This window comes from Felis catus, chromosome B3 (assembly GCF_018350175.1).
Source record: "Felis catus isolate Fca126 chromosome B3, F.catus_Fca126_mat1.0, whole genome shotgun sequence".
Classification (NCBI taxonomy): Eukaryota; Metazoa; Chordata; class Mammalia; order Carnivora; family Felidae; genus Felis; species Felis catus.
The window spans coordinates 30,810,021-30,837,658 of NC_058373.1; the positions used below are offsets into that span (position 1 = coordinate 30,810,021).

The 27,638-nt window shown below is 40.7% G+C and overlaps 1 protein-coding gene and 1 pseudogene across 3 annotated transcripts in view; both read left to right on the plus strand.

Annotated features, from left to right (window-relative positions):
* Positions 1-27,638, plus strand: part of PTPN9 (protein tyrosine phosphatase non-receptor type 9) — an 82,808-nt gene that overhangs the window by 10,193 nt on the left and 44,977 nt on the right. The window contains exons 2-3 of one of the 3 annotated variants that reach the window (XM_045059008.1): positions 15,958-16,329; positions 26,485-26,628. In XM_045059008.1, coding sequence (XP_044914943.1) covers positions 16,114-16,329; positions 26,485-26,628 — 360 coding nt within the window. In that variant the 5' untranslated portion in view covers positions 15,958-16,113. The remainder of the gene's footprint in view (positions 1-15,957; positions 16,330-26,484; positions 26,629-27,638) is intronic. The other 2 variants (XM_045059009.1, XM_023255050.2) reach the window with 2 other exon arrangements.
* Positions 9,021-10,113, plus strand: LOC123385851 (annotated as a pseudogene).

The window sequence follows — 27,638 nt, forward strand, 5'->3', positions numbered from 1 at the left end:
AGACTGTAAGCGAGGGAGGGGCAAAGGGAGAAGGGAACAGAGGATCTGACGTGGGCTCTGCTGACAAGCTGACAGCAGCGAGCCTAACGTGGGGCTTGAACGAACTCACAATCCATGAGATCATGAGCAGAGCCAAAGTTGGATGCTCAACTGACGGAGCCACCCAGGTGCTCCATCTTCCTTATCTTTCTTAAACAGCATTTGTGAAAACATTCTCATTCCATGGTTTATCTCAGTGGTTCTCAACCAGGATGATTTCAAAACAGCCCTCTCGGCCCCAAATAAATGTCTATGTCTAGAGATACATTTGATTGTCACAATTAGAGGGTGCTACTGGCATTTGGTGGGTAGAGGCTAGGAATGCTGTGAAACATCTATAAATGTATAGGACAGCCCACCACAACCAAGAATTATCAGACCCAGACTGGCAATAGTCCCAAGGTTGAGAAACTCTGTAATTTAGTTTTGTTTTTTTTTTAGAGAAAGCAAGCAGAGGAGAGGGGTGGAGGGGGGAGAGAGAGAGAGGGAGGGAGGGAGAAGAGAGAGTCTTAAGCAGGCTCCATGCTCAGCACCTAGCTTGATGCAGGGCTCCATCCCACGACCCTGGGGTCATGACCTTAGCCAAAATCAACAGTCATCTGCTCAACTGACTGAGCCACCCAGGCTCCCCGAGGAACCCTAGTTTATATCTGAAGGAATTTTGTGGTTCTTAGGAACAGAGATACAAATTCCTGCTTTTTAGTTGAAGATAGGTCTTTGGTTAACACATTTAGTATTTATTCAAATATGTGTCCCCAGATACTGATTTCTGGGATTAACTTTACGTACTGAAAAGTGAAAAACTCTTGTGTTTATTTTATAGCATAACCATCACAGAGTATCGGTAAAATGAGCCATTTGCAGGGGTTTTCAGGGATGGGAGGGATTTTATGTGACAAGGAGAACATTACTGAGCTCTGCCATGTAATGATAATGGGAGGTGTCAGTTTTGCTTTCCCCTCTAAGTGTTTCTGAGCTTCTGTTCCTCCAGTGAGTGAGGTGATTATTATGTATCTTCCTTTTCATGTTAATGTCTGCCAAGAGGAAGGTTTTACAGATTATAAACAGAAAATCTGTTCATTCAGCAATCATTATTGTCTACTGTGTACCAAGTTCTTGATCAGCATGGTTGAGGGGCTCTCTGTCTTTGAGGAATTGCCCTCTAGTTCTAAGCAGTTCTAGAATTGTGGGGTACCCACCAAGGAAGAGGCCCTCTTATACCCAGTGAGGGCAGGATCTCCATCTCTGTATCCTTAGTGCACATTGTGAGAGCTCAAAATACATTTGCTGAGGAATGGGTGAAAGCATGTTGGAATTATTTATTCCTCACACAACCCAGGAAACTGGTATTCTTTTGCTCAGGATGATTGTCTATTGATAATTGGGATGATGCTCAGAGGCTTTCAGTAATTTACCGAGGAGGCAGCACTGGGACACAAACTCTGATTAAATGTGGTGCTCATTCTAGTAAACTTCGTCTGTTTTACCGACATGTTTCTATGTATGACACACCTATATACATATACACCAGAAATAGCTCTCTCGGCACTTGGGGGTTGAAGATTCCTGGTTTCTGCTATTCCCAAGTTTTCCTACAGAGAAGTGGCTACATCGCTACCAGCTGGTTATTGTACATTTATTTATGAAAGAAATTATATGCTTTAATGGGGTTAATGAACTTGGGGGTTCATATAGGTCTCTGGCTGTACCTCTCAGAATGTTAGTAGGTCTCCCCTTTGCCTTTATGAAGCCAGTCTTTAGTCTTTTATATATAAAGTTTAATCTTTCATGTATTATAATCAGCATAATGGGGAAGCATATGTAATATACATGCCTAGGATGAAACTAGCTTTTTTTTTCTTTAATTTTTTAAATGTTTTATTTATTTTTAAGACAGAGAGAGTGCAGATGGGGCAGAGAGAGAGGGAGACACAGAACCCGAAGCAGGCTCCAGGCTCCAAGCTGTGAGCACAGAGCCCTACGCGGGGCTTGAACTGACGAACTATGAGGTCATGACCTGAGCCGAAGTCGGACGCTCAACCAACAGAGCCACCCAGGAGCCTCTGAAACTGTAGCTTTTTAAATTGTTTTTCCCTGGCGCCTGGGTGGCTCATTCAGTTAAGCAGCTGACTCTTGATTTTGGCTCAGGTCATGATCTCAAGGTCGTGGGATATTGGGCCCCGCGTTGGGTTCTGTGCTGAGCGTGGAGCCTATTTAGGATTCTCTCCCTCTCCCCGCCCCCCGCCCCTCTCATGCTCTTCTCTCCCAAAATAAATAAACCTAAAAATATAAATAAATAAATAGTTTTTTTCCATGATACCTTCGCTTTGCTCTTGTTTTGGCTGCACTTAAGCTACTACTAGAGTTTATTTTTCAATTCTTGCTAAGTGTAAAAGTTGAGAAAAATTTTTCCTAAAAACAAAAAAAATTTTTTTTCTCCTTCTTTCACTTTCTATACTCACAGGTTTCTCTCTTAGATTCATAAAGGAAGAAAAAGAGTTACCAAGAGGAAGACCTGGAGCCTCAAACATAATACACAAGCATCAGAAAAGCTTTACTTGGGAAAAGCCGTTTGTTTCACTCAGTGTAGCTCTTCCATGCCAGGAAAACCCCCGAAGTGATGAGAAAATATTTCTAGTGAGGTTAGGGACTTAACAGTGATACAGCTAGCAAGATTAAAATATACAGGATTTCCAGTATACTTTTGCTTTCAAAAACATAACTGTACATCTTTTTTTTTTTTCTTTAGCCATCCAAAACATCATTTTCTTTCATAGCTGATATCAAACTAAGCAAATGCTAGCTTTGGAGGTGATTTTGTGAGAAAATTAGAAGCAACTGGAAATTTGTGTTTTGAATGATAATGCTTGGAAACTCTAGTCAGGACCTCTAATTGTTGTCATGCTGCCCTTATAGTGCTACAAATATTGGTAAAAGCCCATGTCAAAACTTGTGATAACAATAGTGACTAAACATTACCTATTAGGATGACTGTAATTTTTTTTTAATTTTTTTTTGACATTTATTTATTTTTGAGAGACAGAGACAGAGCATGAGCAGAGGAGGGGCAGAGAGAGAGGGAGACACAGAATCAGAAGCAGGCTCTAGGCTCTGAGCTGTCAGCACAGAGCCCGACGTGGGGCGCGAACTCACAAACTGTGAGATCATGACCTGAGCTGGTCAGTTACTGAACCGACTGAGCCACCCAGGCACCCCAGGATGACTGTAATTTTTTAAAATATTTATTTATTTATTTGGGGGAGAGTGCAAATGGGGGAGGGGCAGAGAGAGGGGGACAGAGAATCCTAAGCGGGTTCTGTGCTGACTGGCTGACAGCAGCGAACTCAGGAACTGTGAGATCATGACCTGAGCCCAAGTTGGACGCTTACTCAGCTGAGCCATCCAGTGCCTCTGGCTATAATTTTTTTTTTAAAAAGAAAGAAAATAGGGGCGCCTGGGTGGCTCAGTCAGTTAGGTGTCCATCTTTGGGTCAGATCATGGTCTTGAGGTTCTTGAGTTGGAGCCCCGCATCGGGCTCTGTGCTGACAGCCCAGCAGTTCCTGAGTTCCTGAATTCGCTGTTGTCAGCACAGAGCCCGCTTCGGATTCTGTGTCTCCCTCTCTCTCTGCCCCTCCCCTGACTTATCTGTCTTTCTCTCTCTTTCAAAAAATGAATAAACATCAAATAAGTAAGTAAATAAATAAATAAGACAGAAAATACCAAGTATTGGTATTGTTGGTGGGAGTGTAAAATGGTGAAGCCACTGTGGAAAACAGTTTGACAGTTTCTTAAAAGATTAAAGGTAGAACTACCATGTAACCCTGCAATTTTACTTCTAGGTGTATGTCCGTGTCATAACATCAGTCACAGTAACCCAAAGGTAGAAGCAACTTGAGTGTCCGTCGACAGATGGATAGTTAAACAAAATGTGTTATATACATACAATGGAATATTACTCAGCCTTAAAAAGACATGAAATTTTGATATATGTTGCCATGTGGATGAACCTCAAAAACACTGCTTATTGGGGCACCTGGCTGGCTTAGTGGAGCGGGTGACTCTTGATCTCAGGGTTGTGAGTTCAAGCCCCATGTTGGGTGTAGAAATTACTTAAGAATGAAATCTTAAAAAAAAAAAAAAAAAAAAAACCAACAACCCACTATGTTTATTGAAATAGGTCAGACATGGGGCGCCTGGGTGGCTTGGTCGGTTAAGCGTCCGACTTCGGCTCAGGTCATGATCTCACAGTCCGTGAGTTTGAGCCCCGCGTCGGGCTCTGTGCTGACAGCTCAGAGCCTGGAGCCTGTTTCAGATTCTGTGTCTCCCTCTCTCTCTGCCCCTCCCCTGTTCATGCTCTGTCTCTCTCTGTCTCAAAAATAAATAAACGTTAAAAAAAAATTAAAAAAAAAAAAAAGAAATAGGTCAGACACAGAAAGACAAATATATGATTCCATTTACATGAAGTAACTAGAATAGACAAATTTATAGAGAGAAAGTAGAGCAGTAGGGTTGGGGGAAGATGGGAAAGAGGATTATTGTTTAATGGGTACTGAGTTTTGTTGGGGGTGATGAAAAAGTTTGGGTATAGATAGTGGTGATGGTTACCCACCATTGTGAATGTATTTAATGCCACTGATTTGTATACTTATGAATGGTAAAAATAATGAATATTATATGTAGGGGCATCTGGGTGGCTCAGCTGGCTAAGTGTCCCGACTTGTGCTTTCAGGATGGAGCCCTGCCTGAGTCAAGGATTCTTGGTCTCTGTCTGTCTCTCTGCCCTCCCCCGCTGGTGTGTGCACCCTCTCTCTCCCTCTTTCTCTCTCTCTTAAAAATAAAACACATTAAAAAAAGGAAAAAAGATAAATATTATGTGTATATTTTACCACCATAAAATAATGGTTAAGCACTATTCTAATTGCTTTACAGGTTTTAATGTTTTGGTTAGTGAATAATGCAGCTGGTGAGGCATAGGAAAGAGAATAGGTGTTAATTCCACTTCTGGTTTGGCTGCTGATCTTGAGCCTAGAATCACTTATGTAAGTGCCATTTCTCAGTTACAGAATGTAGCTATGTTAATAATTTGTTAGGATGTAAATTGTCGTCTGTTTTTAAGCTCTTGAATGTTTCACATGTGAGATCCAGTTAAGGTCTACTCTACTCTGTAGGAGAATAAGGAATTTTCTGTGTGGGACAAAGCACTGAATGTTATGATGCAAATGGACCCAATTTGTACAGCATCTTCCTCTTCCCCCACCCCCACTCCCAATATAGTTCTGGGAGTGACTTGAAATATTGATCCGGAGCAGTGGTTCTCAGAGAGTGGTCTCCAGACCAGCTATGTGAGCATGCCCTCAGAGCTTTTTAAAAATGCACATATTCAACTCCCACCCCAGACCTACTGAATCAGAAACTCTAGGCTTAAGGTTCAACAATCTATATTTAACAAGCCTCCAAACGCACACTCAAATTTGAGAACTGGTGATCTAGAGAATAGGGTGTTGCGTTGGTAGGGGAACCATCTAAAAGTGGGTTTAAATACTCAGGCTCACTTCAGGAAGAGAAGGCCTAGATTTACAAATTGACTCTAGAACTGTAAGTATAGAACTAGTTTGAACTGGATGAAAGCTCCAGGTATTGTCTGATTCTAGACTAGAACTCTACTGTTCCCTGGTAAAGGAACAGTAAGGCAAAGTTCTCAAAACGCTAGCATTTACCATGGTTTCTCTCATCCAAAGAAAGAGCAGAGCCTGTACCTACTTTAGAAATAGAAATTGAACCACAATGTCTACATGGTTGAAAACAACAGGGCATTGAGACACCTGATGTCCCCTGCAGATGGCATTCCCTAGAGACATGCTTGGCTTCCAAGGGAGTACTGAATGAAAGGAGACACAGACTGTTCTGATTCGGCCAGGAAAACCTGCCAACTTTGACAGGGCTATTCCATAGGGAAGCTCGTGTTACTGCAGTGTCAGTTGCCCTGATAATCTGGACCTAGGAGTTACCAGATTTTACTGTCTGAATCCTGCCAGGGAGCTGAGCCCAGTTCTAATTGGAACTGAAAATGGGGCGCTGCAGTGAGGACAGCCAGATTACAGGCAGCTTTTGCAGGCTTCATTCTTTGTAGGTTTGCAAATGGCCTCTTAGGTACAGTAAACTGTACTACTTGTACTATTTTAGGAGCATGAATAGGTTTGCCCTTGAGTTTGTTTATCTGAGAGCCTCCTTAGGCTGGGAAGTATTGATTCAATGAGTTTGAAATGGCTGAGGTGTGAGGTGTGACATTGCCTAATGAAGTGCTCTGGCCACCTGTATCCCTTTCAGGGAGTAATGGACATTTAGGAAGAGTTCCAGTGTCTTGAGTATGTGATAAAGACACAGGACTGTGTTACCTAGAGTACAAGTTGTGGGGCTTATCTTAGGAAAAAAGCAAGAGGCTAGTTACATTTGGTGTAGACTAGCAGCAGCAGGTCTAATCTACAGGCAAAGGCCAGGTTAACAACAGGTCTGACATGCCAGGTCCTAGAGTTGTGAGCTAGCAGTCATCAAGTCACTCCTCTCAGATCCCTGTGACATGGGCAAAATTGAATTTGAGGTGTGTGTGTGGAGAGGGAGAGGGAGAGGGAGATAAAGATGAAGGGAGGAATGTGTTAGTTATTGAGGAACAGAAGTAGTTGACAGGTAACTGCTATTGTGTGAAGAGGAAGAAATATAGAACCAGGAAGGGACTAGTTACTGTGGTTTCAAAGCTTCTCACTCTTCTGATCTTTTCCTGAATTGATTCTCATTTGCCGGTAACCTTAAAATTCAGCACTCAGGACTGAAGACAGTCTTACAAATAAAGTCTGATGGCCTCCTTGTTTGGGGCTTACTTGTTTTGGACACTGTGCTTCTGTAATGTGTTCCAAAATCACAATAATTTTTGGCAGTGTTGGCAAACTATTGACTCATAGGTTCAAGTTAACTAAGATCCCTAAGTCTTTTCTTATGTGTTCCTGTTAAATTTCTTCTGGTGTTTCTAAAATTGATTTTCTTGCACTTTTCCTGTATAAATTTTATTCTGTTAGATTTAATGTTCACTGAGCATTTTGTGAACATTTTTGTTAAGCCTTATGTGCCAAGAACTTTACAATATTACCTTTTCTTTCCTCTTGTAACAATTCTGTGAAGTGTAATTTCTCTTTTGTAGAATAGAAATTAAGGCTCAAACAAATTAAGTAATTTGCTTGCATTCTAAACAGTGAAGTAGAATCAGACATTCAAACCGGTCTGACTCCAAAGTCTCTTGCTTTTGAATACCATTCTTGCCCATTGTTCCATCCCGTTTTGATCTTTTAGATCTGTGTTCTGTTTTAAATATATTTGTTCTCTGGGGCACCTGGGTGGCTCAGTCAGTTGAGTGTCCGACTTCAGCTCAGGTCATGATCTCACAGTTCGTGAGTTTGAGCCCCGCATCGGGTTTGTGCCGATAGCCCGGAGCCTGGAGCCTGCTTTGGGTTCTGTGTCTCCCTCTCTCTCTGCCCCGCCCCCCTCTCGCTCTGTCTCTGTCTCTCAAAAATGAATAAACGTTAAAAAAAATTTTTTAAATATATTTATTCTCTTAGCTAAAGGCCCTCTTACATTGTCAGCATGACCCAGTGATCTTATCTAAGTCATTTATAACAGTGGGACCGGGCCAGGTATGGATGCAGAGCAAATCAAGGGAAAGAGCATGGCCTTTAGAATCAGATTTGGTTTTGGAATCTTGGTCGTATCATCACAAGTGGTGTGACATGGCAAGGTCCTTAACTTGTCTGGGCCTCTATTTCCTTATATATAAAATGCCTTAATACCTACAAATGGGCCTGTTGGAATGGTTGAATAAAAAATGAATGCAAAGTGCTTTAGATTATGGCTCATCCCAGCATACCGTATGCTCTCAATAAACATTAGTCTACTTGTCTCTCTCATTTCAGGGAATTCTTTAATGTCTTTTTATTTTTTTGTGTCCTTTAAAATTCATCCCCCCAGTCCTATTGATTTTTTTTTTTTTTTTAATTTAATGGACTGTCTTTGGGTATAGTTGTTTAGTTTCCCACAGGGCTATCATATGCCCCACTGTGGCAGCATACTTGGCTATAGAAAGTAGTGGTTAAGAGCTATACCACAAATTTCTGCTGGAGTGTGAGCAAGGTGCTTAAAACTCACTCTGCCTCAGTTTCATCACGTGTAAAACGTGGGTAAAAATAGTACCTACCATGAAGAGTTGTTATAAGGATTAAATAAGTTAATATATAGGAAGTCCTTGGAACAGTGCTTGGCAGATAGTGCTGTTTAATCTTTGCTAGTATTAATATCTGTAAGTTACAGATAATAATACCTACCTTGTATGGTTATTATGAGAAGTAAGTGTGTCAGGCGCCTGGGTGGCTCAGTCAGTTGAGCGTCCAACTTTGGCTCAGTCATGATCTCATGGTTCATGGGTTTGGGCCCCGTGTTGGGCTCAGCACAGAGCCTGCTTCGGGTCTTCTGTCTCCTTCTCTCTCTTCCCCTCCCCTGCTTGTACCCTCTCTCTCCCTGTCTCAAAAATAAATAAACATTAAAAAAAAATAAGTGTGTCAACTGCTTAATATTTTGCCAAGCAAATAAATATAACAAATTAATAGAAGGAAATCTCACTGTGAACAAAGATATCATGAAACACTTGTCAAATGCCTTACTGAAATGTAAATCTCTTCCATGTATTGGTGATTTTCAAACTTAACCATATATAAGAATCACCTGGCGGAGGGGGGCGGGCACCTGGTGGCTCAGTCAGTTAAGTGTCTGACTTCAGCTGAGGTCATGATGTCATGATGTCATGGTTTGTGAGTTCGCTGTCAGCGCAGAGCCCGCTTCAGATCCTTGGTCTCCCTTTCTCTCTGCAACTACCCTGCTCGCATGGCTCCCCCTGCCCCTCTCAATCAATCAATCAATCAATCAATCAATAAATAAATAGACACTAAAAAAAAAAAAAAAGAATCACCTGGGGATCTTGTTAAAACAGATTATGATTCAGCAGGTTTGTGGTGGGGCCTGAGAGTGCATTTCTGAACAAGCTCCTAGGTGAGGCCAGTGCTGCGGACTTCATTTTGAGTAGCACTGTAATATTCCGTTCCTTTCTTTTTCAGTCTAGTTGTATTCTTTCTTGAAAGACTTGTTTTTAGTAAATCATTTCTGATAATCACTACTCCCCTTTCTAAAAGGTCAAAGCGCACTTTAAAAAACAAACAAACAAAAAAACCCATTGGCTAAGCTAGGTGTGTATGCATGTAAAAGAAAGATAAATTGTACGGTCTGCTGGGGATTGATGTCAGAGACTAGGAACTTTTGTAACCCTCAGTAGACATCCCCTCTTTGGAATTAGGACCATGTTTGCTCATTCTCAGGTTTTGATAACCTTGCTCATCCTTAAGGTTCTGCAGCAGATGTTCATCAGGCTCCCCTGGGATTCTCAGGATTGTTAGGTTTTGCAGGTCTGGAGACTTGAACTGATTTGGAATAATCAGGGGTTCTACTATTCTGAGCTTCAGTTCTTGCTTTCCACAAGGCTTGTTCTTCCCCTCTTCAAGTTGAAGATGATACTTGTTGATAGAGAGATGGAAGATCTCTCTTTCTGCCATCTTTCCGTGTTGCCATAATGGTGTGCATGAATGTCCTGGCAGATGCTCTCAAGAACATTAACAATGCTGAAAAGAGAGGCAAACCAAACGCCAGGTTCTTATTAGGCCCTACTCCAAAGTCATCATCCGATTTCTGACTGTGATGATGAAGCATGGTTACATTGGCGAATATGAAATCATCAATGATCACAGAGCTGGGAAAATTGTTGTGAACCTCACAGGCAGGTTAAACAAGTGTGGAGTTAAACAAGCTCCAGGTTTGTTGTACAAGTCAAAGATCTAGAAAAATGGCAGAATAATCTGCTCCCGTCTTGCCAGTTTGGTTTCATTGTACTGACAGCCTCAGCTGGCATCATGGACCATGAAGAAGCAAGACAAAAACACACAGGAGGGAAAATCCTGGGATTCTTTTTTTAGGGATGTAATACGTACGTGCAAAGAAAATGCCTCACTGAAAAAAAAAAGAGAGAAATGGAAGAAGAGGAGTTGATCTAGACGGTTCTCACAGAGCCCTTTTTGTTAGCCTTAGCTTTATTAACAGGCCTTTTGGGCAGTGACTTTCCTGGCACTTTTCCTTTAGGTCAGAACCACCATTCTATTATCTTTTTGACTGTGCCCTCTTCCACTTTCTTTATACATGTGTATGTGATTTGAACATCTATACTCAATGGAGAATGCTGTGCAACCATACTAGTTAATACTTAAAAAAATTTTTTTATGTTTATTTTTGAGAGAGAGAGAGAGAGAGAGACAGAGAGACAGAGACAAAGTGTGAGCGAGGGAGGGGCAGAGAGACAGGGAGACACCGAATCCAAAGCAAACTCCAGGCTCTGAGCTGTCAGCACAGAGCCCGATGAGAGGCTTAAACTCTCAGACCACAAGATCATGACCTGAGCCAAAGTCAGACGCTCAACCAACGGAGCCACCCAGGCGCCCCCAGAATGTCACTTTTGAGGGTTTCTGTAAAAAATACTAGCATCTGTATTCTCTTTAGAATTTTAGGTTTTTGAGATTTTAATTTTGTGAAACCTACATTTTTAGAGGCGTATAACAAATGGATAAAAATGTGGGCTCTCCATCTGCACTGACAGCATGGAGCCTGTTTGGGATTTTCTCTCTCCCCCTCCCTGCCTCCCTCTCTCTCGAAATAAATACTAAAAAATAAACCTTTAAAGTTTTAGGGAAAAAATGTAGGCTCTCCAGAGTCAGAAAACCTGTGTTCTGACACAGCCTTCACCACTTTTCTCATTTGGGGACCTTGGGCAAGTTAACAGTTGGAAATCTGAGTTTTCTAATCTTGCTACGTGGATAAGAGTATCAACCTCCTTAGGGCCATCGAGAGGACTTGACAGTCCTTGTAAAACTATCTGGTAGTTAGAATTCAGTATGAATAAATATTAGTTGTTGTTAACAGCTAATTTTATTAAAGGTCTAATGTTATTTAAATCACTGTGACAAGGTTTACATAATACCTTCACAGCCAATTTTTTGATTATATGAGATGGACAGGTATTATCCCTTTTTGGATGAGGAAACTATGGCCTGAAGAGTGTTGACCGCGCTCAGGTACACATACTGTGGCAGAACTGGGTCTTTACTCCAGGATTACTGGTGCCACATCTAGGGCTTGCTCTCTTAACTGCCTTCTTCTACAGCACTTTAGTTGTTGGCTGTCACACTTTCAAAGATTACATGGTTACTTTCTCTTTTTCAACTAGTCTGTCTGCTTGGTTTGGATGCAGTCCAGTATAGTAGTTCCTCATCCTTTTAGGATGAAACTGTCAGCAAGAATTTTCTACCCCTTCTCCCCCTTTAAAATAAATACCTATTCGGCAAATGACAAGGTGCTTGAAGTTCCCTATCTCTAACATTCTTATTACCACACCGGTTTTGGAATCTGAGTCAAGAAAACAATCCATATTCTTCATCATTGAGCAGACTGAAGGGTACTCCGACAGCTGTATCATGTCCCTGACTCTTGTATCCTCATTCAGAAATTCTCCAGTGTGGTTTGTGGATTTCTACTGGAGACTGTCATTTTGAGACATACTGCCATCGGTCTTCCCTTTTTAAGATTTGAATGAGATTTGCCCATTCATTGGCGTACTGCATTCACAAATCCATTAACTCCAATTTTCCCTGGTAGTGACCATGTCTTATTCATTTTATAAAATTCATAAACTTTAATTTATTTTGGATATCTCTATTGTAGATGTCTTAAGATATTGGCAACTTAATTTGCAGGTATTTTCTTTTGTTCCATTGCTTTTCTTCTCATAGCATTCCTGGTTTTTTGTCCGGTTTTATCCTGGAATTTTTCTCTTTTCCTCTATTTTCAGTTTTGAGTTCTCATAGTCAGATTGGCAAGTAAGTGTTCAGACAAACGTGTTCCTCCTACTCCCCGTGAACAGCATTCATTTAGCAGACTGAGAGCTCATAATCTTTTTTATACATTTATTCATTAAAATGGTGCCAAGCACTGTGCTTGGTGGGTAGTATACAGTTGTGCATCTCCCCAAGCTTATAGTCTAATGGGAGCAGACAGATAATAACATAAGCTTTTATAATACTGTGTGCTTATTTATTTATGTAATTTAATGGATATTGTTTCTTTTTTTAATTTATTTTTTATTTCAATTTAAATCCTAGTTAGTTGACATATAGTGTAATAACGATTTCACGAATAGAATTTAGTGATTCATCACTTACATATAACACCCCAGTGCTCATCCCAATAAGTATCCTTCTCAATACCCATTGCCCATTTAGCCCATCCCCCCACCCATACCCCTCCAGCAACCCTCAGTTCTCTGTATTTAAGAGTTGCTCATGATTTGAACTAGGATTTAGAATGGACACCTAAAGAGTGGTAAGTAGTAGACCAAGTTGGGGTGTAGGGGAAGAATGTTCCAGTATGATCTGGAAAGTCAACTCCAGTTTATTGACAGACATTCACATTCCTCCTTTTTTTCCCTAAAGTCTCAGCTTTCAATTGGAAAAAGATAAACATTGTTGGCTAAGACCTCTCTCACCCCCTGGGTCCTCCAAGTCCTTTAGATTCTTATTTTTTCCCTAGAAAGACTTTTCAGGTTTCTTCTGGTTGTTTGGTTTGCCACTTCATTAACCAACTGGAAGGGGTAGCAGTTGGCAAGCTGCCTCAGGTTTTTTTCTCATAGTGACCAACTATTCCCCACCCTTGCCCCGGGACTCCATGTGGGAACCTGAATGATTTTGCTCTTGCTGGTGGTGAGGAGCCTTCTGTTTATTCTCCAGATTTCTGTTTTCTTCTTTTTTTCTCTTCTGTCTTACCATCTTCTGTTCCTCAACCTCTTGACATGTATTTTCTCTTCTGACAACTTAGAAATGTTTACTTCCTTGTTTTCTTGTTGAATCATTTCCTCCATTGTCTCTGGGAGCTCTTTATCCTCTGATAACTTTAATCTGGAGAGGTAGGTTTTTAAGCCTGGAGGAGAGATGCCAGCTTGTGTTTACTAAACATGCTATTGACAGATGCCACCAGGAAGAAAGTGAGTGTGGCACAATCCCTGCAGGAGCTTGGAACATCCCCCTGTTTAGGGCTAGGAGCTAGGAGTTCCAAAAGCAGCTATAAATCCCCTCTTTGTAGAGCTCCCTAAACTCATTCCTTTTTGCCGTGATATGAAGACTATTAACAAACTTATCATTTGGTGGGATAGTTTAAAATACTTCTTAAAGCAGTGTGTTCAGATATTCCTGTTATATATTTTAGTTGAAAGCTATATAAAATTAACACATTTTATTTTTTTAGTAGATAATATAGTCACATGAAAGAGAACATGGTAAATATTTCCTTCTCTTGCCATGTCTCTCAGCTACCTAAGTTGTCCTCTGAGACCTAGGGGCCTCTGGCAGGCTGCCCTAAGGTGGGCCACTTTGGCATGAACATTATTTTGGGTTAAAAATAATCAAAACGGAGGAGATACAGGAAAAGCTCCCTTTCAGGTCTTCAGCTGCCTAAATTTACATTGGAAAGGAGAGCCTATACCTGGAAGAAAGCTATTAAAACTGGCTCCCCTTTACCTAAGAAACTTACCTGCATAATAAGGCAACCTTTGTTTTTCAAAATACCGCTTTTCACCTTCCTGTAATTGCTTTCCTCCCCTTTGTATCCTCCAACCTACCCCTCTCTTTAGCTCACATAAACTTCTTGTTGCCTCATTGTCTTTGGATTTCTTGTCTGTGTGGATTCCCCATATATACACCATTAAATTTTATTTTCTCCTGTTAATCTGTCTCGTGTCAATTTGATTCGAAGTCCAACTAGAAGGACCGTGAAGGGGTGAGGAAAGTCTCCCCCAACTCCCTGACAGAGACAACCAATGTTACTGGTTTCTTATATATTCTTTCAGAATAATTTTGTGCCTGGGCAAACACGTGACATATATATTATCTGACAAGATGAATGATAACATGTCTTGTATTTCTCAAGGCCATGTGAAGTGGAAAGACTAGGATTTGAAGACTTACATTCAAACCTCAGCACCTTAGCTCTGTCCTTATTAATTTAGTAACCTTGGGCAGCTTGCTTAAGCTCTGGATGCTTTGATTTCTTTATGTTGTTAATAGTACTTAGTATATGTACAGTTCCTTCTTTGGTGCATGTTAATGCTTCACAGCTGGTTGCTACCTTTGTTATTTCTTGCTGGGCCATATTCTTTGGCCTGTGTGAACTGGAAGGAGCAAGAAGTGAATGGATTGAATTGCTTTCTTTAATATGTGATAAATGCTCTCTTACATATAGAAGGGAATCTGATGGGCACCTGGGTGACTCAGTCACTTAAGCGGCTGACTTTAGGTCAAGTCATGGTATCATGGTTTGTGGTTCAAGCCCCACGTCAGGCTCTGTGCTGATGGCTTGGAGTCTGGAACCTGCTTCAGATTCTCTCTCTCTGCCCCTTCTCCCACTCACACTCTGTCTCTCTCTCTCTCTCTCTCTCAAGAACAAATAAACATTAAAAAATTTTTTTCAGAAGGGAATCTGAGCCAGGGGAGACAGAAATAGCATTTTTGAAAGGAAGAGAACATCTTTCGCTCCTCAGGTGTTAGAGCCTGACTATTTCTGATCTGGGGCCTTCACACACTTGGCTGATGGTGTGCTGATAAACCCTAGCCCTTCACTTCCGCTGGTTAGGAAGTTTTTAACACTGAAGAGCTTTTCACATTAAATAGCTAAATTAACCCTTCTGTATTGCCTGAAGCTTTGGACTCTTGTGGGAAGCTTAAACTTGGTCAGCCCTACTTTGAGTTTCCTGCTCTTCAGTTCGTAGTGTGATGTTAATGCTTTAATAGCAGTTAGGTTTTTTTCTTCTTGGTTCTTACACAGTCAGTGCTTGATGTAATAGATGGAAGAGTCTGGAGTTTTAGTACCATTCCCATTTTATTTCATCAGAAGGATTGTATAAGGCCTTTCTTCATGGTTATCTGGCCTTAGCATTTTTTAAAGGTAAACTATAATTATATTTTATTTGTTTATTTTTAAGTAATCTCTACGCCCAACGTGGAGCTCCCAACTCACAACCCAAGATCAAGAGTCACATGCTGTAACTACTGAGCCAGCCAGCCAGGGGTCTCTGGGATTTGTAGGACTTTAAGTTTGAAGTTCACTTGGTCTCTTAATGTGTAAAAGAAAGAGATTTTATGTCTTGCAGTACATGAATCCCAGAATAAAAAGACCTGATAATGTGGGATATTTTTTAAAGTAAGACAGTTTTTGAATACCCACTGTGCAGTGTTCTGTGTTGGATGTTGTTTTAAGCAGCTGCTTGTGAGTTCCCAAACTACTGTTGTCCAGATTGCTGAGAGTAGTCCTATTAATGATTTCTTTCATAAGTAAATACATTTACTGTATCCTCTGAAGGGACTTGATATTTAGTATATTGGTAGAGAAAACTTAATTGGGGAACCACTGGAAGGTAGAAATGTTTACCCATTTGAATATGTGTACTTAGGAATTGCATGTCATGTTTTATTTGTTAGGAAACAGAATCTCTTATAGCCAGGGCCTGCACAAAAAGCAGAAAAAAAAATTGGAGACATTAAAATACCCCATAGTTTCTCTGACTTTTTAAAAGAAAACATTAAAAAGAAAATGAAAATGAAAATAATTTTTTTTTTGAAGTTTGGTCCATGGAAATAGAGCAGTTAAATAGGGATAGTGAAGAAAAAGTGAGTTAAAGAGAACTTCAGCTACCTCCATTATGACCTCAAACTTTCTAATTGATTAAGTTCTTTCCAGCTTATCTCTTAACTCAGGCAAGAGACCCTGCGGGCAAAGCATCCTGTGACGGAACCGAAACTGTCCCCTCAAGCAACAAGAACTGCCCTGAGCCTGCAAGACCCCGTGTGATTGACTCCAAGACAAGGATCCAGTGAACCTTCACTGCCCACGTGCATGTACCCACCCACCACTGTCCCACATTTTCCTTATATAAGCCTGGAAGTATTTTCGGCACTTTGGAGACAGTCTGAGCCGCTAGTCCGCCGTCTTCCCGGTGTTGGCCTCACTGAAATAAACTCCTTTCTTGTTCCACCACCGCTCGTCTCTGTGCCTCTGGATTTTGTCAGCAGCCAGTGGCCGAACCTGGTCTGTTTGAACCCCCAGAGCCAGGTGCTCTTGCATCCCTGCCCAGCCCCCTACATGAGTAGAAACAATTAGGCTTGAGCACACTATACTTTAAAAAAAATAATAATAATAACACGAAGTAGGTCTGATTGCAAGCACTACCTCCACTGCTTTCCTTTGTGTATTTTTCGGCAGCTCTAAGAACAACCCAGGAATTGACCCAGCTGGAGGTAGACTAGAAATGCACATGATAAACCACTGAAATGTTAAGTTTTTTACTTGTTTAATCAATCTATGTATATTCATTTTTTATGAAAAAATGTTTTTTTCTTTTTTAAAAATAAAAACACACCTGTCAGAATGACTAAAATAAAAAACACAAGACGGGGCACCTGGGTGGCTTAGTTGGTTAAGCGTCCGACTCTTGATTTTGGCTCAGGTCCTGATCCCAGGGTGGTAGGATTGAGCTCTGCTTCTTGTTCTGGACTGGGCATGGAGCCTGCTTAAGATTCATTCTCTCTCTCTCTCTGTCTCTCTCTCTCTCTCTCTCTCTCTCTGTCTCTCTCTCTCTCTCTCTCTGTCTCTCTCTCTCTCTCTCTGTCTCTCTCTCTTTGTCTCTCTCTCTCTCTCTCTCTCTCTCTCTCTATCTCTATGTATATCCCTCCCACTCCCCTCCCCCCGCCAAACACACACACACGCACGCACGCAAGAAACAAGTTTTGGCAAGGATGTGGAGAAATAGCAACCCTTGTGCACTGTTGGTGGGGATGCAGACGGTGCAACCACTGTGGAAAACACCATGGATGGTCCTCAAAATATTAAAAATAGAAATATCCTGTGATCCAGTAATCGCACTACTGGGTATTTACCCAGAGAATACCAAAACACAAATTCAAAGGGATACGTGAAACCCTATGTTTACTGCAGCATTATTGACAGTAGCAAATTATGGAAGCAACCCAAGTGTCCATCGATTGATGAGTGGATAAAGAAGATGTGTGTGTGTGTGTGGGGGGGGGGGTATATATATACATGGATGTATGTGTATGTATGTATATATATATATATATGTATATGTGCAAATATATACATATATGTATACCCACACACTGGAATATTCAGTCATAAAAAAAAAATGAAATCTTGCATTTGCAAGAGAGTATAATGCTAAGTGAAGTAAGTCAGAGAAAGACAAATACCATATGATTTCATTCATATTTGGAATTTGAGGAACAAAACAAAGGAACAAAGAGGGAAAAAAGACAAACCAAAAAACATTCTCAACTATAGAGAACAAACAGATGGTTATCAGAGGGGAGCTGGGGGAATGAGTGAAATAGGTGAAGATGATTAAGAGCAGCCTTGATGATGGGGCACCTGGGTGGCTCAGTCAGTTAAGCGTCCAACTTTTGGTTTCAGCTCAGGTCATGATCTCACAAGTTGGGATTATCGCAGAGCCTGCTTGGGATTCGCTGTCTCCCTCTCTCTCTGCCCCTCCTCTGCTCATGCTCGCTCTGTCTCAAAAATAAATAAATACTTTTTTAAAAGGTACATTTGATGAACACTGAGTAATATGGAATCGTTGAGTCATTATTGTCATACACCTGAAACGAATATAACATTTAACTACACTGGAATTAAAATTTTTAAAAAAGGAAAAAATAAATGAAATATTGCCTTTAAAACAAGAACCATTTATAGTTAGAAATCGCTACACAGATTTGGTTTTAATTTCCAACTTTTTTTTTTTTTTTTTTGGTGAGAAATTTGGAGGGCTGCCAGTGGAGTTTTGGAATTTTTTTTCATTTTTAGAAAATTTTTAGTGGTAGCAGTAGTTATAGTATAATTTAAGTATACTGATAGTAACTTAAGTAAGCAAATAGAACTAATTTGGATTTAATTTGAAATTCATGTAAATTTTTTCATTTTATTTTTTTTAAGAAGTAAAAATGGAAAAACGGGTAAATGGTTTTGATTCAGCGTTTTACAGATTAATGCCATGTTTGGGGTGTTTTAGTGTCTTTAACAAAAATGTGACAGGTTTTGGTTACATGGTGGCCCATTATATTGACATTTCATAATTTATTCATTTTCTTATTAATTTTTGGTTAAGTTTTTTTTTTTTTTAATTTGTTTTCAATGTTTTTTATTTATTTTTGGGACAGAGAGAGACAGAGCATGAACAGGGGAGGGGCAGAGAGAGAGGGAGACACAGAATCGGAAACAGGCTCCAGTCTCCGAGCCATCAGCCCAGAGCCTGACGCGGGGCTCGAACTCACGGACGTGAGATCGTGACCTGGCTGAAGTCGTGACCTGGCTGAAGTCGGACGCTTAACCGACTGTGCCACCCAGGCGCCCCTAAAATTTTAAAGGCATGAAAGTTTATAGTTTCCTAGCCTGTTTCCCAACCCCAATTCAGTTCCTCTCCCCAGAGGTGATCAATATTATCAGTGTTTTGTGTATCCTTCTATAAGTATTTTATGCATATATATGAACAAATTCATATAATTTTTTTTTATTAATTGGCATATCTCTTTATCATACATATACAACAGAGTGGATACAAAAGTCCTGTATAGGGGCGCCTGGGTGGCGCAGTCGGTTAAGCGTCCGACTTCAGCCAGGTCACGATCTCACGGTCCGTGAGTTCGAGCCCCGCGTCAGGCTCTGGGCTGATGGCTCGGAGCCTGGAGCCTGTTTCCGATTCTGTGTCTCCCTCTCTCTCTGCCCCTCCCCCGTTCATGCTCTGTCTCTGTCTGTCCCAAAAATAAATAAAAAAAAAACGTTGAAAAAAAATTTTTTTAAATTCCTATTCTTATGCACCATGTTTCTTTTTGTCTTGGTTGCATTATATGACCTTTAGTACAATATTGCATAGTAGTGGTAATAAAAGGGTTCCTGGCCTTTCAGTCTTTAATAGAAAAAAATAATTCTATTGTTTCATTATCTAATGTTATGATTGCTGAAGTTTCTGTCAGATAACCCTTACCAAATTAAGAGACTTCCCTCTATTTCTAGTTTGCTAAAATTAAAAAAGAAAATCATAATGGGTGTTGAATTTTATCCCATGCATTTTCGACATCTGTTGAGAAGGTTATATACTTTTTTTCCCTTAGTATGTGTTAATATAAAAATTACTTTGATAGATCTCTTGATATTAAACTGCCCTTACATTCCTGGGATAAGTCCTCTTTGGTTATGAGGTGTACTTCCTCTATTATATTGCATTTTAAAGTCTTTTTTTTTTTTTAATGTTTATTTTTGAGAGAGAGAGACAGAGCGTGAGCAGGGGAGGGGCAGAGAGAGGGAGACACAGAATCTGAAGCAGGTTTCAGGCTCTGAGCTGTCAGCACAGAGCCCAACACAGGGCTTGAACTCCCATACCGAGAGATCATGGCTTGAATGGAAGTCAGATGCTTCCCACTGAGCCACCCAGGCACCACTATTATACTGCACTTTATATAACATGGGAGCCATTTGTGCCATGAAGGTTTAATAGAACATTATGTAAAAGTTATCAGAGTCTGTTGGTATTTTTTTTAATAGGGGATATTTGACAACTCTTGTTTTTTAATTTACATTTCTTTGATACTCAGTGGTCACTAGTATTTTTAAAGATAAACCTTAAAATTTCCTTGGTTCTTCCTCCTCTTTCTACTTCCTAAATGTTAATAATGTTCTTCCGAGTTCTGTTGCTCATTCATATGTATTTATTAGGAGATGTTATTAGAGATATTTGTGCCAGGGGTAGTGCTAGGAACTAGTGAATAAAATAGACCTCATCCCTGCCTTCACAGAACTTCCCTCCTTGCTGCTAAATTTTCCTTTTCCAGTCTGGCTCCCCTACTGCCAACAATCATTTTTGGGGCCACAGGAGGACCAAAGTTAACATCTCATCCCTTTACTTAAAGATCTCTATTGACTCCTTCATGTCTATAGGATTCTGTCCAGAATCTGAAGCACAGCATAAAAGGGCCTTCCATTGTGGCTTTACGTCCAAGTCAGCTCATTCACACCATTCTCTGTCAATACAAACTGGACACACCAGCTACACTGTGTCCCCAATAATTCCTATTCTTTCTTGACTCTGCCTCTACACATTTTGTTTTCTCCAAACTAGAATCCTTCTGTCTGCCTGGCAGATTTCTACTCATCTTTCAAGGCACTCCTCTAAAAAGACTTTTTAAAAAATTCTCCTAGAGATAGTGTGAATTCCATAGCATTCTGTTCATAAATATGTCCTAAGACTTATAAAATTATATGACGATGACTATTTACTTATACATCTGCCTCCATATTTAAATGACTGTGAACTGCTCAGAGTAGGGTATTTCTCTCTCTACATTGTGTCTACTGAACAGCTACTATACTGCTTAGCACAGAGTAGGCCGTCAGCAAATACTTGTAAATGTTTGCCTAACTACGTGACTGGCTGCCTGAAAGAGGTCTACTGTTTGGTTGCCTTGAAGGGAATACTACTGCTGTTAGTTATGGCAGGTTGCCCGAGAGGCCAGGATTAGAACAATATACACTTGAATACTCCCTCTTTCTTCTTCCTTCACCCTAAGAATTCTGTGTGTGTGGGGGAGGGGTTGTGGGACATATATTTAGAAAATTGTATATTTATTGGTATTTTTCTGTTGACTTTAATTTTTTAACTATTAAAAATATAAAAACAATTATATAGGTTGATGGGATCATGGGTAACCTTTTCTTTTCTGCATTTTCCTTTGTTTCCAAACATGGTAAAATCAGAAATTTTTCTTAAGGTTTTTTCCTTCCCAGATGCAGTAAAGTCCTATTTAGGAAAGCATTGGCCCATGTAGTGCCTGGGTGGCTCAGTTGGTTGGCTGTCCCACTCTTGATTTTGGCTCAGGTCATGATCTCACAGTTTCTGGGATTGAGCCCCATGTCTGGCTCTGCGCTGGCAGTGTGGAGTCTGCTTAGGATTCTCTCTCCTCTCCCTGCTGCTCATGCGCGTGCTCGCGCTCTCTCTCTCTCTCTCTCTCTCAAAATAAAGTGTTAAAAAAAAAAAAAAAGCATTGTTCAGAATACACTTATCTTGATGAGCACTGAGTAATATATAGAATTGTATACCTGAAACTAACAGCACTGTATGTTAACTATACTGGAGTTAAAATTACAAACAACAACAACAACAACAAAATTAGCTCTTTTAAAATTACATTTTAGGGAAAGGCAAATTTTCCTAAGAAAGTGAAGATATTTGAGATAAACAAGTAAATGTTAATTCAAAGGAACTAGGTTTATTTCCATATTTGGCACAATAACAAAGGGCTAATGGAAAGATTATAGTTTTCAGTTCAGAAATTGAACAAATATCACCTTGCTGCATTGTAGCAAGCTAGTGTGTTGGCTCAGAATCTGTTTCCTAGCAGATATGAATTGAAGGGATTAGTAGACATAACAAAACAATTCACAAGGAAGAAGAGACAGGGAAACAAGCGTAAGAGAAGTTTACTAAGATAGTTTACTAATGCACTGATGAGGAAATAGCATATTAGATGAAATACAGAGGTAACCTCAAAAACCTGTTACAGAGGTAACAGACACAGAGGCTTACATTGATCACTTTCCTTATTTAGATACTCAGTGCAGAGTGACTGCATTTTTTGTGTGGTGTTTGTCCTGCACAAACTTGTGCCTTTATTATAATGAGAAATAGTCCTTACTCAGTTTAATGCTCGGGATGGCAGTGTAGTCTGAAAGTAGGGACAAAAGGATTTAGAGATGGGAGCGGGGTTGTAAATACTTCCCAACCCAGCTTCTGTATTGTGCAGAAGGAGTTGCTCTTTTAGAGACTTTTGTCATGCGGTAGAACACATACTGGAAGTTTCTAATTTAAATTTATGCTTTTGGATAAAATGGATTAGAGAGAGTGGACTGCTACAGGTTGAAGAGAAACCAGTCACTTGATTCTGAGAAACTGTAATTCAATTGAAAGAAGTTTTAGTGTAGAATGACTGGAGTAAAGAAAAAGAATGGACATACATTCCAAGACTACCTACTGCGTGCCAGATGCTCTGGTGCTTTTCTATCAGTTGTCTCATTCATGCCTTGTCTATACAGATGAGGACCTGAGGCTCAGAGAGGTTAAATGACGCCCAAATATCACATAGCAGTGAGTGAGAGGATGACTGCTCACACTGACTCACACACCCACTAGACTTGTTCTCTGATGGTTAGGTGGTTGACATCCCCAAGAGGCAGAAATTTTCTATTTCTTTCAAAAGCAGGTTTCTTGTAGGTCTCGCTCTTTTTCACTCTCTCCTACATTGTGTTGGAACACAGGATTTAAGATACTGTGGAACTGAGTATGCCAGCATGTTTTCCGTGATCTTTTGGGTGGCTAGCCTTTTGCCTAGAGCTGATCTCGAAATTGTAGCTGCTCCTGGGGAGTTTGATGTAACCCGAAGACTGTTGGTTTTGTTCTCTCCAATAACATATTTAACACCAGTGGGTAGAATCTGGGGTGTAATCCACTTGACAGATTTCTCAGCCATATTCTAGCAGGCTCCCCAGTATCTTTATCTTCATGGCCATAGTCAAGAAACTTGTTATCTACTTAAATGTGATTGTGGGAAAAGTATGTAATTATAGTAAGCTTTTTGACTATGCTGTAACAAATCTTACTGGTACCTGAAAAGTGGGTTGAGGAGGGTTGCAAGTGGTTATGTTAATTTTTCTATACACCAGTTCAGACCTTTTTGCCAAAGGAAGACCAAAGCTGTTTGAACTGTGACCGTGACTTAGCTGACAGGTATTAACAAGTTATGGTTAACTCATAAGCCTAGATAGATTCAAACCGTTGACCCTGAGTTGAAGTATTTTATAAGCTGTGACTCATCTTTTGGCTCATCCTTTTGTTCACCAGGAAATAACACTGAATATTAATTTCAGGAATTTCAGTTATCCCTTATGAAGAGTGTGTTGCTCATTAAAATTGCTGGGACTTGTTTTTCTGGTACCAGCAGGACCACAAATTGGTCTATAGTTAGTGGTTGTACTGAATTCCTGTGTAAACGGGAAGGTACCTGATTAACTGTCTAGAGAAAGCCCGTTGAAGATGGGGCCATCCTTTCTGACTTCTTTAATAAGAGGTTCATCTCTTCTACAAGAGAGAGAGGGATGCAGGATGGTGAATCTGAGGCTGAACCTAACAGATGGTGTGTGTGTATGTGTATTTGTATCTGTAAATATCACATCACTGTTTACAGTACACTGGACTCTCTTCATGCAAGCCCTAGTCAGGCCAGATCAGGAGGAATTGTTCCCGTGCTTAAAGCCAAGAATAACATCCTGACCAGCAGGGGACAGAGGTCAGCTCAAGGCAACTGCTCTAGGGAGCTACAGGACATTAAGAACTTTGAAGGAACTGAATTTAGTATAAGTAGGAAGCCAATATGTATTATGTACGTACTTTGAAAGAAGTGTGTGAAACCTATGTGTGTGTCTCTTTTTTTTCCTATGGGTCTCTTATTAAGGCATAGCTTATTTGTGAAAAATGAAAAATCATCTTAATGGGATGTGTTATGACTTCACCTCCTCGCTATTTTAACTATATTTCCCCCTCCTACCTGCATATTGATTTGTCTGTTTATTGTTTTTATTAGAAAAAGGGGGAAAGTATGTTCTACTGTTACTCTGTGTTTTATTCTACAGGCAGCTTCAGACAAGGCTGGATTGAAGGATGATATGTTAATTAAAAAACAAATACCCTTTACAAAATCTCCTGGGGACCTTCCAGGCTGGCTGAAGTTTTGTTTCTGCTATCTTTCTGTGCCCACTCCTCTTCTTGTCCCTTCCATCTTTCCTCATTCTGATGCTGGCCACTCACCCCACGGAGGCAGCTCAGACTGTTTGCTGGTGGAGCATTCTAAGCTTGTCCTGTTGTCTTCTCTGGGACTCATTGCTCTGGTCCGACTTAAACTGGTTCTGGGCCAAAGTGATCATCTGAAAGCTTTTCTTCTTGGCCTTTATTTCTTGGCTCTTTTAATGCACTTTGCCTGATTAGTTTTGCTGTTTCTCTCCTTTTCCAGTGGTGTAAGTTATACTGCTTCGGTTGTAAGGTTCTAAAGCTCAGGTGCAGCCTGAGGCCTCTTAGATTTTACTTTGGTTTTGTAAAGTGCCTTTTTCCTTTCCTAGAAATTGGGGGATGAATCAGGTGCTCTTTTGTGAGGTATTGCTGACCTTCCTGGGACTCTAGTTTGCTAGTTGTTTAAACACATATGTAGCAACTTGAATTGTATTTGCAAAAGTAGGACTTTGTTGCCAAGATTCTGAAGTAGGTCAATTGCTTGTTACCCTTTCCCCTCTTGTTTTTATTTTTTTTTTAATTTAAAAAAAAATTTTTTTTTCAACGTTTATTTATTTTTGGGACAGAGAGAGACAGAGCATGAACGGGGGAAGGGCAGAGAGAGAGGGAGACACAGAATCGGAAACAGGCTCCAGGCTCTGAGCCATCAGCCCAGAGCCCGACGCGGGGCTCGAACTCACAGACCGCGAGATCGTGACCTGGCTGAAGTCGGACGCTTAACCGACTGCGCCACCCAGGCGCCCCTCCCCTCTTGTTTTTAAATTAAAAAATTAAAGAGAGAATTACCTTGTCCATGGCCACATAGCAGGCTGGTCTTACACCTTTTAAGGCAAACCTTATTTTTCCATTCCTTGTATTTCTTAGCACAGATATTAACAAATAGTTAATGAATCCATAATAGTTTAATAAATACATCTTAACTGTGGGTTGATTGATCAATTAAGTTTCAGAATTCTTATCAAGTTGGTCACATTTTGGACCAGCAGGTGAGAATAGTGTCTGGGTGGAAGGGACCAGATAGCCTTGCAGAAAGTGTTTAGCAGTTGAGAATATGCATGCAAAAAATCCTGATGTAGAGGTGCCTGGCTGGCTCAGTCACTGGAGACTCTTGATCTTGGGATTGTGAGTTCAAGCCCCAATATGTGTGTAGAGATTGCTTTATTTTTTTTAAATATTTATTTGAGAGAGAGAGAGAAAGAGAAACAGAGAGAGAGAGCGCACACGGAGGAGGGGCAGAAAGAGAGGGAGACACAGAATCCAAAGCAGGCTCCAGGCTCTGAGCTGTCAGCACAGAGCCCTATGTGGGGCGTGAAGTCATGAACCATGAGATAGATCGTGACCTGAGCCCAAGTCCGACACTTAACCTACTGAGCCACCCAGGCACCTCGAGATTGCTTCTAAAAATAAAAAAATCTTAAAAAAAAAAAAATCCTGTTATAAAACCTGTTCAAAAACTGAAGAAACAGGAGAGTAGTTTGGCTAGAGCCGAAACTGGTTAAATGTAAGGAGAAATAGGGTGAGAAAGGATAGAAGGACATGGGTTAATCAAGAGACAGGAAGAATTCTACAAACAGGCATCTTGCCAGCTTGGGATCAGAGAGTGAAGATGAAAATTTCCTACTCCTCCCCCAGTATGAGACTCTCCACCCCTCCCCTGGCAACCACTATCCAGAGGGTCTGTGAATGCCTTTGGGCACTAGTGTCTGATTTGGGGGCTGCCCTGTGAAGCATGAAGAGGTCCTGTGGGATCAGTCAGCGGCAAAGAACAGTTGGCCTTTTGATTTGTTAAATTCTTCATAATAGTTTTGCTGCTCTCAAATAGTATTACTAATTCCAAAGCCAAAACCATTTTCTGATGGTTTTGCTGTATCCAGTTGGCTCGTGGGACCAAAACAGCAGCTGAGACTGCCATACCATGATGCACTTAAGCAACAACCCTTCAAGGGGCCTGTCCACCTTTTTTTAATTTTTAATCTTAAAACAACAGCAACAACAAAAACAAACTGCTGGGTTGTTTTTTGTTTTGTTTTTTGTTTTCTTTTTTTGCTTTGGGGCCGGTAATTTGCATCCCATTTGGGTGCCTTGGTCTCCCCTCTCCCTCTCACTTTTTCTTCACGCATCCCTATGCTAAGCCCTGCTCTCTGAACCTGACTCTCGCTTCTGGCCTCATTGAGTAGTATGAATTTTAACCATTTCTGCTTTTAGACCTGTTTTCCATCTTTTGTCTTTCCCTGCTCCCTGTAGGAAATTTTGGGTTCAGATTTGCTTGAGGGAAGGATGATATTTTTTCATGCTTTTTTGTTTTTTGTTTCCATAAATATGTTCTCTACTAACTAATTTTTCTTTCCTTTTTTGTCAAACAGGCCACCAAGCAGTTTCTTGAAGAGATTAACAAGTGGACAGTTCAGTACAATGTTTCCCCTCTCTCTTGGAATGTGGCTGTCAAGTTCCTCATGGCCCGGAAGTTTGATGTGCTCCGTGCCATAGAGTTGTTCCACTCCTACAGGGTATGTAGCTGGGGATGGGCCAGACTTGTGGCAGCTGAGCTCTCTGTGTTGCTGCTTTCTCTGCCACACACTACACACAGTGGTTCTCTGAGTGTTCTCCCCACTCTGATTAAAAAAAAAAGTGGGTCAATATCCAAGAACCCTACCTGGGAGTTAGAAAATCCTCTGAGGAGACACAGAACCTCTCTAAATTAAAAAAGGAAGAGGGCCCATGGGTGGCTCAGTCAGTTGAGCATCCAACTCCTGATCTCAGCTCAGGCCATGGTCCCAGGGTTGTACTGGGCTCCACACTAGGCATGGAGCCTACTTGGGATACTCTCTCCTTCCCTCTGCCCTTCCCCTGTGTGCTCTCCCTCTCTCTAAAAAAAATTAAATTAAAAATTAAAAAAACAAAACAGGAGGATAAGGCATGCTAGGATTAGTTTAAGACTAAACACTTACCTAGACCTGTCTTGTGGGTCATTCTCATACAGTATTCAGTCATTTATCCAACAGATGTTTATTGTATACATACTGTGTTCCAGGGGCAGAGATTACTACTTAGAAAGAGAGAGTAAACACACAATTATAGAAAGTTATGATAGGGCACAACTTCCTTCTATGGAAGCACATTTCATTAGAAGGGTCAAGGAAGCCTTCTTAAAGGAAGTGACTTATAAATTAAGATCTGAAGAATGAGTAGGGATCTGACAGGTAGGGGAGTATGGCAGAGAGAATAGCAAGTTCAGATGCCTAGTGACAAAAGAGAAATTGAGCTGAGCAGAAATGTTCAGTGGGAGTGGGGGCATGGCAAGAGATTGAGCAGCAGAAGTAAACAAGGCCATGGGGCGCCTGGGTGGCTTAGTCAGTTAAGGGGCTGACTTCAGCTCAGGTCATGATCTCTCGGTCCGTGAGTTTAAGCCCCACATCGGGCTCTGTGCTGACAACTGAAAGATTGGAGGCTTCGGATTCTGTGCCTTCCTCTCTGTCTGTCTCCGTCCCTCTCCTGCTTGCTCTCTCTCTCTCTCTAA